The following is a 14342-nucleotide window of genomic DNA, read 5'->3' on the forward strand; positions in this document are numbered from 1 at the left end:
GCTTGTTCCTGATACCTGGAAAGCATGAGCTTACTTTTTAAAATTCTCAGTTGTCAACATGTGTGAGGATAAAAGGAAAAGTTTACACTACTACAAAACACACACACACACATACCACAAATTTTCATTTGTTAATGAAGGAATACACTGAACCTTGTGACTCTGAGTGTGTATTTCCCTATTTTACCACTAGAAAGCAACATAACTCTGAAATGTCTCAGCTGTGAGGTCACCACAGAGAAACAGCTGCTAGAGCATTTCCACCATCACCGCTTCCTCCCCCACAGTCGGGTTATAAAACACTTTAAACTGCCTCATTGAATAAATTGTGTTATATGACTTTAAACAAATGCTCATGTTACTACATGTTATTAAATTTCATGTAAATAACAAAAAAAAAAAACACATTTCCTGCATTTTCCTGTTGAATCTGATCAGCCAGTCAGATATTGAATTTACTCCTCCTGGTAACACGTGATGCACAGCTATTTATAATTTCTATTGGTCATTTCATTTGACTGTTGACACTGTTAACAGTCTTTCTTTCATCACAGTGTTTTTTAATGTCTGTATCAAATCAAGATGAAGGATTTAATGTTGTTGCTTCTCTTTTGCCATGTTGCATCTCCAGGTAACTGAATAATCTTTTTAAACAGTTGTTTAACTTCTATTTCAGCATTTATGTGCATCATATTCATAAACTGCACATTTACTGCAGAGATCAACATACCTCAGATTTAAACATGTCTATTCACTGCCAATGCATTTTTAACACTGTTTTTATTGTGTTTTTAACATATGAAACTTGTGAGAGGTCTTCCCATTCTCTTGAATGAGAAAGTGTGTCCAAACTTCTGACTAGTACTGTATTCTCTTCTTTTACTTCTCTCTCATATCTATTACATAAACTGCTGAGATGTCCAATGAAATACAGCTATTAATGAGATTAATTCAGGTCTGAAACGTGTGAGATTAATCTATGAATCTAACCAATAATGCCGTTCAGGTGTCTCTGACACTGAATATATTCGGGATTTTGCAGAAATAACAAAATAATAAATAAGTTTCTGTACAGTACTGATGTTCTGTATGTTGTTAACATCTGGCTGTGTGTCGGATTATTTCCTTTGACTTTATTGAACAGTGTCATTCATTGAAATTAATTTAAATATAAAAGACAAAACTGTAACAAATGGTTTTCAAATGTTTACTCATGCTGTAAATTCAGATTATAGATTCTGTACTGCAGTATAATATAATCTAGGCCTATTATGATATAATATGTTATAATAATATAATATTGACAGAACAAGAATTAAGTTGAAACCTCAAAGCAAATTCCTCAAGTATTACTTTAATAAAGGAGTTTTTACATTCTGCATCTGGATTTGTTTTAAATACACAGTGAATGACACCAATGAATTTAATGTTTCATAAGAAGACTTTTGTGACTGTAACTGTGATTTCAAAGTAATATTCTCATTACATGTACACCTTCTAATGGCCAGTGCTGTACTGTAGATTACAAGAGTGGTGCAAGACAGGAATGCAACATTAATTTATAACATAATAATGTTAAAATATTAAAAAATGTGCCAACAAAAAATGACCTATTAACATATCCAGCATTCATTTATGTTTTGAGTCGTGTTTTTGGCTGCCTGGCCATTTATGTATTTGTAATTAAATGTAATTATCACAAGTATGAATAAATGTATGTTTATGAAAACTGGATTTCAAAACAATTCAAACCTCTTTCTTTTACAGTGAAACACTCGCTGAAGTTTTTCTTCACAACATCCTCTGGTGCCAAAAAATTCCCAGATTTTGTGGTTGTTGTGTTGATTGATGAAGTTCCAACAGGTTACTATGACAGCATCAGTAAGATACCAGAAGCCAAACAGGACTGGTCACAAAAAATGTTAGAAGATGATCCACAACACTTGGAGTGGTACACTCAGAAGTGTTTGTCAACCCAATATTCCTACAAAGCTCACATTGACATTTTGAAGCAGCAACTGAACCAAACTGAAGGTAAGTAAAATACTGTAAAAATGTAAAGTTGTGTTTTTTGTCAAATAGCAAACAGATATAGTTCTATTATAAACATGTTTACATGTTCAAACACATACACAGTTTACTAAATGTGCATATATTCTTCATTCACATCCCTCCCTCTATTAACAGTCATCTAATGTGAGGGACTCTTTCAAAATGGGTGGTAAATATTAGTATTATATATAGCTTCCCTGGTAGTTATGTGCTGGATTCACTGAAAAACTAAGCAAATTGGGTTTCAAACTCGCCCTTGTTCTTTGTGTGTGTGTGAGGCCCTTTTTGTCATGTATGGTTTGATCTGAATGTTTAATTCAATTAATTAATTGCAAGTCAGGTAAGTTTTGGTTGGAAAGTTTGACGCCTTGATGTCACTTTGTGTATTTCTGTGTGTTGGCCTTGCAATGAAGAAGTGACCCTTCCACATGTTCCTCGATGTCTAAAATGCAGGCTCACATAGGCTCCAGCCACCTGTAACCCTCTGTGGGATCTCACTCTGCTCTCTCTCTCTCTCTGTCTCTCAGGTGTCCACATCTTCCAGAGGATGGATGGCTGTGAGTGGGATGATGAGACTGGAGAGGTTAATGGTTTTATTCAGTTTGGTTATGATGGAGAAGACTTCTTAGCATTTGACCTGAAGACACTGACATGGATCGCTCCAAAACCACAAGCTATCATCACCAAACACAAGCGAGACAGAGATAGACCTCACAATGAAAGGTGGAATTACTACCTTACACAGGGTTGCCCTGAGTTATTGAAGACATATTTAGACTATGGGAAGAGCTCTCTGCTGAGAACAGGTAGATCACATGACCTGATGAAGCTTCATGGACACAATGCCTTTAAAATGCCTCTTCTGTTTCTAACCTCCCTCCCACACCCCTCACCACTTGTCTCTCCAGAACTTCCCTCAGTGTCTCTCCTACAGAAGACTCCCTCCTCTCCAGTCAGCTGCCACGCTACAGGTTTCTACCCTCAGAGGGCCATGATTTTCTGGAGGAAAGATGGAGAGGAGCTTCATGAGGACGTGGAACACGGAGAGATCCTCCCCAACCATGATGGATCCTTCCAGATGAGTGTTGACCTGAACCTTTCATCAGTCACACCTGAAGACTGGAGAAGGTACGAATGTGTATTTAAGCTCTACAGTGTGAAGGACGACATCGTCAACAAACTGGACAAAGCAGTGATCAGAACCAACTGGGGTAAGACTGGAATACTGAATTTGCAATTGTTATTCCTAAAAACATCTCTTGCCCAATAAAATATATACATGTCATGTATATACTGTAAATGCTCTGATGGTGGTAACTCTGGTGTCTGATTACACAATTTGAATGAGTTTAAAACAAGTTCATCAGTCCTGAGCATTCCTGAGCGGAGGGTTAATTAAGTCCAGGGTTAACAAACAAAACTGCTGTTCTGCTCACTGAAATAAATGTAGTTTCTTCCTTGGTACATTATGCACATGACCTTCTTAAATTTCCTAAGTCGATGCAATAAAATGCATTTCAGTGGTCCAGACAAAGGGCTCTGTTTTGGTGCCAGCACATAGTTAGGAGCGTATCTGCACTGGCGAACTGGCATTTACCTGAAGTTATATCCTCACCTGCACCAGTCTGGTTTCTGGGTGACTTGCCTCACGGGGGGAAAGGCACAGTTGAAAATGTGCTGTTGCCAATCTAGCAGCACACTGCAATCTAGGTGCCAAGAATGGGTGAGTTTTGCAAGGGCTCACCCAAATAAATCTCACTAAAATAACAAACACCCTTATTCCTGCTTTGTATTTAAAACAAACCAATCTAATCAATTTAAACTTTAAAAATAATTTCAGAAAAAATAAATACAACATGCAAAACCAGGGTGTTCATCCCTCCCTCAGAGTTCCAGAGACATGTAGAATCAAAGCTAGGTGAAAATACCAAAAGTACATTGGCATGCACTTGACGCTCTGTGAATGTTTTGTTTTGGTTCCAGTTTCTCTCTCAGAGTTCCCTGCTGGTCCTGTTATTGGAGGTGTTGTAGGACTGCTGCTGCTCCTGGCAGTCTGCATCACTGGAGTCTTCATCTGGAGGAGGAAAAATAATGGTGAGAGACAAACATACTTTTACTCATCATCAAGCCATTTTTGCTACAAATAACAGTGTAACCTGGCTGATGTTCAGTAACTTGAAAAGCTGTTTTAGCATATTTCAGCACCAAATTCAAACTAACATTTCAGGAAAATATTTATTCTGAATGAATAAAACAAATGTAAAAACAGTTTGACGTGGCCGATGTTCAGTAATGTGACATCCAACTGAAGAGTTACTCTCCTACCTTTTACAATAAAAGCAGAAATCAGTGAAACTAATACAGTGTTTTTATAAAACATGTATTAGTGTTTTCTACATTTGCTTTCAAAATTCTGACATTTTAAATTTTGAAATATTGTAATCTCTCATCTGCATTTCAGACTCATCATCCTCTGATCCATCTTCAGTCAAAGATGCAGCTCTTAACTGATCACAGTGAGTATTTCATCATGTCATCAACACTGTGCAGATACTGTTTGAAGGATCTCTCTGCTCCTTCTCCTGAAACTAGCTACAGTATACTGATATAATACTCTCATAAATACATTGAAAGTCTATCTTTGTTAAACAACTGTTTGTCTGATTTGGCAGAAATTCTCAGTCAAGAGATCCAGTATATTACAGGAAACAGCTGACACTGAGGTTTTAATGTAATAGTGATTAAACCTTTTACATTCTGGGCCAAACTCAAACATGTTGCACACAATATGAAATCAAATACCGTTAAATGACCACTCATAATTTCAGGTCCCTTTCTATTTGTTACTCTGTGTTTGGAGCTTTCCAGTAAAGATTTAGAGGAGAATAGTGAACTCAAATAAAGATGCTGTGGCTTCAATATTTTATTCTATTTTGCACCATAAATGTTCATTAACAAAACTTGTTTTAATGAATATTGAGATGTGACATCACAGGACCCGTCAGAAAGTCACGGGATACATCAAACTAAAGTGTGAATTCATAGATCAGATTTATGAGTTTCAGGTCATCAGTGGATGCAGTGAAGAATGATATCTGTGAAGATTGTCTGAGAGCTAATAGAAGCATTGATGTTGATGTAAATCCTCCACTGCAGGACTAACAACATCTGGAGAGAACTGATGCTGCTGTCCAGCTGTTTCCTCAAACCTTTGGTGGAGATGAATCACTGCAGCAGCTACCAGACACCAAAGAGCCACAACGTTACTCCAGTGGGGCATCTTTTGTCTTCAGATATCAATTTCATGTCAGTTAGTCATGTGATGTACTGTCTTTGATGATGATTAGCATTAAGTCAACTTATAGGAGACATGATGATACTCAGCACTTTAACCTCTGCTCTTAACATGAGTCAAACTTAAAACTTTAAATGTTCAACTACTCATGCTTTCACTAACAATTAGTTTGACAGTTGCATTTGAGAAACACTAATGGAGATTCTGCACTAGACCATGATTGAAAAAAACATTTTTAATGTTTTTGTTTCTCTGTTTGTTTCATTGTTATTGCTCACATAGTTTGAACACTGCATACCAACTTCTCCCACTTTAACCAAAGTATAAATATCTGTGAATTATGTTTTAGTCTTCCAACACACATTGCTCCTCCACTCCAAGTAACAGCTGTAACTCTTTTTAAACATAAACTTGTAAATGTTTCCACAATTTTACACAACATAAATACATTTCTGAATATTTAGATACTAGATATTTAGATGATATTTAGATACTACCTTTCATTTAAACTCACATATTTAAGCAATAACACTTCTTAGAGCTTATATTTGTATCTTATAAATTTGCCATATTCAAATGTCCTGTATTAGACATACGGATGATAAATGTTAATTTGATTGTGAGGTATTTGTTAATTCTCGGCTTATTGGTGTTAGAAGATTAATGAGGGTTTTACCTGCAGTACTGATGGATGTGTTTCATTTCATATCGCAAAAATGGAAGAATTGATTTGTCTACATGGCAGTATACATCTTCTCTAAGGTTATATGATCTGTTTTTGGCTAAATGTGTTCACTTCAGTTAAAGTTTGTCTCCACATCATCTACAGGTTGATAATTAATTATGAATTGTTGATAGATCATCTTTTCACTGGTGATTTGTAAAACATGATTTTTTGGAGGTCACAGCTCTCATATGTGTCACATACAGTAGGTGCAGAAAGGATATCCTGTCTGTACATAAGGTCAAATATTTTTTTATTTATCTTTGTTCATTTGGTGAACTTCATTTTGTCCAGAGGGGCTACTACATTTTTTACTGTCATTTTTGTTCTCATTTGTTCTAATAGTATTTCTATTTACCTTCAATTAATAAATAAAATTCTCCTGAAAACCTGCTTAAGAGGTCTCCCTGTTACGTCCTACCTGCATATACCTCAAATATTCAGACGTGTAGGCTTAAAGTGAGGCTCGTCCCTGGCACCTGGAAAGCATGAATTTACTTTTTTTATCAGTTGTCAAAATATGTGAGGATAAAAGAAAAAATGTACACTGCTATTACAAAAAAAACCAAAACAAAACAAGGCATGTACCACAAATTTTGATTTGTTCATGAAGGCTTACATTGAGTCTGAGGTTTAGAGTGTGTCTTTCCCTATATCACCACTAGAGAGCAACATAACTCTAAAATGTGTCAGCTGTGAGGTCACCACAGAGAAACAGCTGCCAGAGCATTTCCACACCTCCAACATTACAAAGGGTTTCCTGACCCAGTATAGTTAAAGTGAAAATTAAAATTAAACTGTTGGTCTAAATAACTTTTACACAGTGTTACTGAAGATTTGAGCACTTGCAAATTATCATCAGACACATTTTTAAAAAATCTTTATTTTCAATACAACAACAGATCAACGGTAGGAGACAGTTATAAATTTATGGGCAGGCTAACAGATAGATTTATATTGTATTATTTCTCTAATATCAGTGTCATTCATGTAATTCAGAAACTTTTAATGCATTTTTTTGCATCTATCAGAGGAAACAAACATCTCAGACAGTCTCGGACTTCACCACTTCCTTTTCAAGTCCCCACAGTCAGGTTAATGAAATAAAGTGTGACTCACCACCTATTTGATGTCAAATGGAAATGGGAAATCATTCATATTACAGAATGTGAAACACACATCAAATGTGCAAATGGATTTACATAAAATATTACATAAATTTGAACCTTAAAGACATTCACCACAAAAATGTAAAAATTACCTAATGTGAGATGGAGAACATGTCTTGACCAGACAAACTACTCCAAACACAGACAAACTGAAGGCTTTTCAATGGAGAAATAGAGGTGTCAAAACTTACTGACAGAGACAGACAGACATATAATTATATTACTGCAGAAAACTACAACCCCATAATAGTGATACATAAAGCATAACTACAGAAGAACGACCTTCATAAAACATTGTTTTTGTGTGTGTTTTTAGTTGGTGGTGATACACCAGTCTGATACACTGGATCAGTATCTGCACTGATATTGATCTTATTCAATGCAATGCAACAAAACAATCTCTACTTGTGGTGAAGAAGTTGTGTGTATTATGTGTGTGTGTTTTTTAATAAAGTCCTCATTGTTTCAAACATATGTTTGTCAACTGTTGTTACAGTAAGATGAATATTCTCATGGAATACATAAACATAGCTCCAACTTAAAGATGCTGAAATTTAAAGTAGTATTTTGTGCAGGCAAAGTAATTATAATTAAAGCTGCAAACAGCGTTGAATGGGCCCTCGCACCTCTGCGAAGGTCGGGCCGTGGCACAGTCGAAGGGCTTCTGTCACGGGCATGTAGATGTCTTCAGACCCGGGCTGTTTTCAGACAGTGCAAGAAGGAGATAAACATCACTTTCTTTGTCCACTATTTTGCCTGCTGCTGGGGCTGCTTTGCCTGAATTTCGTAGGGGGCGCTATTCAGCTGGTTTGCATCACTGATGGAATATTGTCATGTAGACATGTTCAGGCCGGGACTCTTATCAAACATGTAAAGTTTGATGCAGACTTGAGCATGTACAATAAAGTTATAGCAACTTCCTCTGTCATGGCGAAACATTAAATCTCAACGGTGTGAGGATGAGAATTTTCTGCAGGGTGAGACATGTCTGTCTTGCTCACCCCTGTGTCATCAAAATTATGCAAGTTTTGGGCCCATTCACTTTAATTTCAACAAATAAATTGAAAACTTTTGATGAGTTTCTGTACAAAAGAAATTAACTTCCTAATTTTCAGCAAGTCTATTTTTAGAAAAGTAAGGACTTTTAACCCACATCACCTGGTCAAAATTTGATTGAAATGTGTACTGTCAGGTGTGTAGAGACAATAAGTAACTGCAGCTGGACACAGAAAAATACTCATATATTTGAAGGGAGAGTGTGAGTGAACCGCTAGGTGCTCGGGCCTTAATAAAGGAAAAACTGCAGTACAGAGCTACAAAATTTAGTTATGATTTTATTTTTCTACCGCACTTTATCACTTAACAGTCACCCTCACTCCGTTTTTTCTCTTCCTCTCATAGGTCATCCCCACTACTGATTATACATGTAAGACCTACAATTATTGTAAAATAAAATAAATGATAATAACCCCAAAGTTCATACAAAGTTTGTATATAATGTACTGTAAGTATATAGACCTTGCTGCTACATTCAACTGTCACAGCCATCCCCCGCCTTTCTTCCCTCCTTCTCCCTGTCAGATTGAGAGCAGGATATCAGAGCAGTCTTCTAGTGGAAATACCTTCATAAATCCTGTGACTTTGGCCAAATCTCACATTAAAACTCACAGTATAGTAGGAATTTTCGTCGTGAATCCATTGATACAAGTTTGACTTACAGTTTAGACGTCAGACACCTCAGTTTGGCACAAAGTCCATGCCCAGAGATTGCCTCCCCATCGGTTTACATTGTAAGGTGCACTGTGGCACTTCAATTTTCGGGGCTTATAATATCTAAACCATTCGAGTTATTACAAAGTTTTTAATAGCTTCTGTTCAGCACAGTGTGATAAGTCATGTATTAAAGTTTGAAGCTGATACCATTAACGCCCTAGGAGAAGATAGCGTTTGGTCAAGGTCCAAAATTGGCACAAAGTCATACTTTCATGGGTGTATTGTGGACTTCCTGTTGGATCTAGGTAAAGGGTGTTTGGATATGATTTGTAGATCTTGCATATTTGGCACTTATGGGGGATAATTTTTACATTTTATCAAATTTTTCACCAGACCTGATGTGCCAAATTTGGTGAATTTTGAACATGTTTAGGGGGTCAAATTAAGAGTTTAAGTGGCGGAATAATAAAGAAGAAAGAAAGAAACAAACACACGAAATACAATAGGGTCTTCGCCCCTTTGGGGCTCAGGCCCTAATTAAAGCTGCAAGCAGTGTTGGTTGGGACCTTGCACCTTGGACCTTGAGTACGCTTTTTGTGAAATATCTTCATAAATCCCATGATTTTGGCCAAATCTTACACTTAAAAATCATATTTTTGTAGGAAATTTTGTTGCAAATCCATTGATACAGGTTTGAACATGATCAGACTCATAGTTTAGACATCAGAAGCCTTTGTTTGACACAAAGTCTGTGCCCATAGATTGCCTCCTCATCGCTTTACATTGTAAGGGTGATGTGGCACAGTATCATAAGTCACCTATTAAAGTTTGAAGCCGATACCATTAATGGGAGAAGATAGCGTTTGTTTGAGGGCCAAAATTTGGGCAAAGTCTTATTTTGAAAGGCTAATTGCGGACTTCCTGTTGGATTTAGGTCAGGGGTGTCAGCATATGATTTGTAGGTCTTGATGAGATTAATAATTAAGTTTTGATTTGATCTCTCTATGACATTCCTATGGGCTGTGGCGGCCATTTTAGTTACATAGGTGGCACTAGTGAGCACATTTTGGCACTTTAGGGGTTAATTTTTACATTTTATCAAATGTTTCACTAGACCTAATGTGCGTGCCAAATTTGGTGAGTTTTTGAGCATGTTTAAGGGGTCGAATTTAGGATTTAAGTAGCATAATAAGAAAGAAACAAAGGGTCCTCACCCTTAGGCGAGAACTACTGTTTTACAGTAGTCCTCTGCGTTTTGGGTCCCTAATTACTCATGGTCAGTAGTCTAGAGTAGTAGTTCCCAACCTTTTTGGCTTGTGACCCCAAAAGCAGTGTGTAGTTGCTGTGTTTTCAAAAAAGAATTATTTGTCAGTACTATGATTTCCCTCCTAAATGGTTTCATATAAATTCATTTAAATGAGACACAAAGAGGTATAACAACTCATAAAAAAGCAAAGATTATAGAAAAGTTAAAAAAAAAAAAAATGCGTGTCAGAACTTTGTTTTTTCTTCTTTCCTCTCCCATTAATCATCTCATGACCCCTCAGATTTATCTTGTGACCCTTTTGAGGCACCTGACCCCTAGGTTGGGAACCACTGGGCTAGAGGGTAGAGCCCTGAAAGTACAGACTCAATGGTAAGCACTAAGCATTTAGACTATTATGTAATATTATTTCACATTATCTAACATTAACTGAATGTAGAAGATTCTGAACTTCATTCATTAAAACTCTGAACACCTGAACACCCTTTCTAATAGCCTATTTTAATTACTCTGTAATGTAAACGTATGCTATTTCTGCTCATTTTGGCATATTAGCAACCCAGAGAGATCTGTAGGTGACCTATCAAACAGAAATCTAATCTATGGGGAAGAAGGAGAGAGTAAATTAAAAACAGATGCATGTTTAGCAGGTTGCTTGTTACCAACGAATGTGCAGAGGGCCCAGTATTTGTATTTGTATCTGTATTTGTTGAGGCAGTAAAATTATTTGTATTTGTATTTGTATTCAAATAAAATTGGAAAGAGGCTTAAAAATCCTGTTTTTGTTTTTATTTTATTTTTAATTTCAGAAAATTGAAGTATTACAATAAATGTTCATGAATAAACTACCTTACAAAGGCGGTCCCCACACCAGGTCTCGAACTGGAGTCTCCCAGATCATAGACAACTGTTCTGACTACTGAGCTAAAACTTTACTCACCGCCTAATTTCAGACAGACCTCTACCTATTTATACACCCATAACACAGAGACAGCATTTCATGTAAGAAGTAAAAAAGAACTTCAAAGGCGATTATTGCTTTGCACTTTTCATTTATTGCCTATTTTTTACAACCTAAGTTTGTGGAAAGGAGACAGGGAACAGCAGGTTATGGAGAGTCCTTTGGGAGCACTATGCGTGTGTCAGTAGCTCAGCTTTATCTCTGGGGAACAACCTCAACTACAGGAGCGATGTCCAAATTGGGGAATGTGCGCCATGTAGCAGGTGGATGTGACTCCCCTTGTTGAAACCTACTGACAGACGTAACAGCGGAGCAGAGGAGAGAGACTGACATAGTGATGTGACCAACCTGCACACTGACATTTGACATGTTTTTTTTTTCTTCCCAAATACAAATAATTTCTAAAATAGCCTTTGTATGAAACAAATATTCATAAAAAAAAACAAAACAAAACACTATTTGTGTTTTGCAGAATAATGTATTTGTATTCGGGCACACCCTTATAATGCAGTAGATTGAGGCCTCTCAACAGAAATTTGTATTCAGGTTGAAAATCTAAATGGATTTTAAGTCATTGTTTGTGCGTCTATGTCACATTCTGATCACTATATATTGACTGTCTACTGTATTGCATGTACTGTATTACACTAACAAATTTCCCTGCAAAATTAAAATTAAAATATTGTAATAATCTACCTGCAGCTGTAGTCGCCAGCATTTTACTGTTTTTTTAGTGTCACTGCTGTAATTTACTTTAACAGTTAATTGCTGTAAAAAATATTACAGTATTCTGCAGCAGAATGTGAGGTTTACAGTTTGATACTGTAGCTAGACCTGCAGTAATATACTGTATTTTTACAGTGTTTCTAGTGTAATCTACATGAACAGTTTCTTACTGTAAATGTTACAGTAAACAACTGAAAAGTTTTCTTCTTATTCATATTAATAAAAACAACTATAAATTGCAGACATATACTGTAAATAACAATGTGTCTTCAGTCTTAATGGTCCAGTAATGAGATCAGCTCAGTTTTACATTTAAAAATGCACAACCCTTGAAATTTAGCACAGAAGAGGATAAGGCAAGTGACAGCTTTATGGAACTGAACATTTATTCAGAAGCTTTAACATATGCCAAGTAATTTCAAGTATGTTTGAAAAAATCATTTTTATGGTTCATGCCCCTCCAAAGGGGGTCAATGTAAATCTGTTAATTATAATATCCTGAGCTGCCAGCAAAACTTGGTGATGAGTCTAAACAGCAACTGCTTTGCAAACTACTGTTTAACAAATATAAAAGCACAAATAAACAGATTGCAGGATAACACAGTTTGTAATGTGTTCAAATGTCCTGTGTTATAATTGGCAGAAGGTAGACATCCAGGCTTCCAGGCTCACTGAGTGAGAAAGAAAAAAGAATGAAATCAAGCACAGAGTGAGAGAAAGAGAAGTGAAACAATTGCATGGCAGAGAGAAATATTTTACACAAGATGGAAACCTAACTTCCCTTTATGAAGTGACATCAAGCTCTTCAGAAGAGTGATGACAAGGATTCACTGTGAGCTTGTTTGTCCTCTTAGGAATTACTTTCCCCGGCTTGCCTCTGATCCCCTCTCAGGGTTAATCACATTGAACAACATATAACAAATCACCTATTATGTCCCAGGTTTTAGTACACCTTGGCAACAAACTACAGTATATTTGCAGCAACCTAGCTACAGCTTAAAAACACACTTCAGTTGAGCTAAGATAACCGATACAACCATACTGTAACAAATTTTCCTGTAAAATTACAATAAAGTACTGGCAGCTGCAGTTCCCAGCATTTTACTGTTTTTTTACAGTGTCACTACCATAATTTACTTAAACAGTTAATTGCTGTAAAAATTATTACAGTATTCTGCAGTAGAATGTGAGGTTTATAGTTTGATACTTTAGCTAGATCTGCAGGAATATACTGTATTTTTACAGAGTTGCTAGTGTAATCTACATGAACAGTTTCTTACTGTAAATGTAAACTGAAAAGTTTTCTTCTTATTCATATTAATAAAAACAGCTACAAATTTGCAGACATATACTGTAAATAACAATATGTCTTCAATCTTAATTGTCTAGTAATGAGATCAGCTCAGTTTTACATTTAAAAATGCGTAACCCATGAAATTTAGCACAGAAGAGGATGAGACAAGAAGCAGCTCTATGGAACTGAACATTTATTCAGAAGCTTTCAAATATGTCAAGTATATTTAAGTATGTTTTAAAAAAATAATTCTTATGGTTCATGCCCTTCCAAAGGGGGTCAATGTAAATCTGTTAATTATAATATCCTGAGCTGCCAGCAAAACTTAGTCATGAGTCTAAACAGTCGCTGCTTAGCAAACTACTGTTTAAAAAATATAAAAGCACAAATAAACAGATTGCAGGATAACACAGTTTGTAATGCATTCAAATGTCCTGTGTTATAATTGGCAGAAGGTAGACATCCAGACTTCCAGGTTCACAGCTCACTGAGTGAGAAAGAAAAAAGAATGAAAATCAAGCACAGAGTGTGTGAGAGAGAAGAGAACAATTGAATGTCAGAAAGAAACATTTTACACAAGAAGGAAACCTAACTTCTCTTTATGAAGTGACATCAAGTGCTTCAGAAGAGTGGTGACAAGGATTCACTGTGAGCTTGCTTCTTAGAAATTACTTTCCCCAGCTTGGCAACAAACTATAGTATATTTGCAGCAACCTAACTACAGCTTAGAAACACACTTGGGTTGAGCTAAGACAACCAATATGACCACTGTCTTTTGGGGCTCAGCTGCAAACAGCTGCAACTGCAGCAAGCAGCAGTGAAAATAATGTTTAAATACTAGTAATTCAAACTTCCAACTGAAGAGCACTACCTGAACCAGTCCCACAGATTGTAAAGATAATATTAAAAATAAGAATTTTGGCAAACTGCACCTGGACACATTATTAGCTCCTCAGGTGAGGAATTGCATCATGTCTGATGTCTCAGATTCTTTGTGTTATGACACGGTGTGTTTTGGACTTTAGCAGCAGACAAGCACAGACAAAGAGCTTTATTGGAAGCAGGCAGGAAAAGGTAACAGAGATTCAAATTATAAAGTTCACACAGGAGCAGAAAATGTTTAAATTCCCTTTTAGTTTGAATT

General features: G+C 36.3%; 1 protein-coding gene and 1 long non-coding RNA gene across 6 annotated transcripts in view; one reads left to right on the forward strand and one right to left on the reverse strand.

Moving 5' to 3' along the window:
* LOC121913607 (major histocompatibility complex class I-related gene protein-like) overlaps nucleotides 1-14342 on the forward strand; it is a 60099-nt gene that overhangs the window by 9692 nt on the left and 36065 nt on the right. For 3 of the 5 annotated variants that reach the window (XM_042436319.1, XM_042436318.1, XM_042436321.1), the window contains exons 2-4: nucleotides 1768-2034; nucleotides 2580-2858; nucleotides 2961-3263. In XM_042436319.1, the coding sequence (XP_042292253.1) occupies nucleotides 1768-2034; nucleotides 2580-2858; nucleotides 2961-3263 (849 nt within the window). Of the gene's footprint in view, nucleotides 1-1767; nucleotides 2035-2579; nucleotides 2859-2960; nucleotides 3264-4035; nucleotides 4147-4513; nucleotides 4582-14342 lie in introns of those variants that run through there. The other 2 variants (XM_042436322.1, XM_042436323.1) reach the window with 2 other exon arrangements.
* Nucleotides 1-14342, reverse strand: part of LOC121913649 — a 37391-nt gene that overhangs the window by 1810 nt on the left and 21239 nt on the right. The gene's annotated exons all lie outside the window — the stretch shown is intronic.

This window comes from Thunnus maccoyii, chromosome 15 (genome assembly GCF_910596095.1).
Source record: "Thunnus maccoyii chromosome 15, fThuMac1.1, whole genome shotgun sequence".
Taxonomy (NCBI): Eukaryota; Metazoa; Chordata; class Actinopteri; order Scombriformes; family Scombridae; genus Thunnus; species Thunnus maccoyii.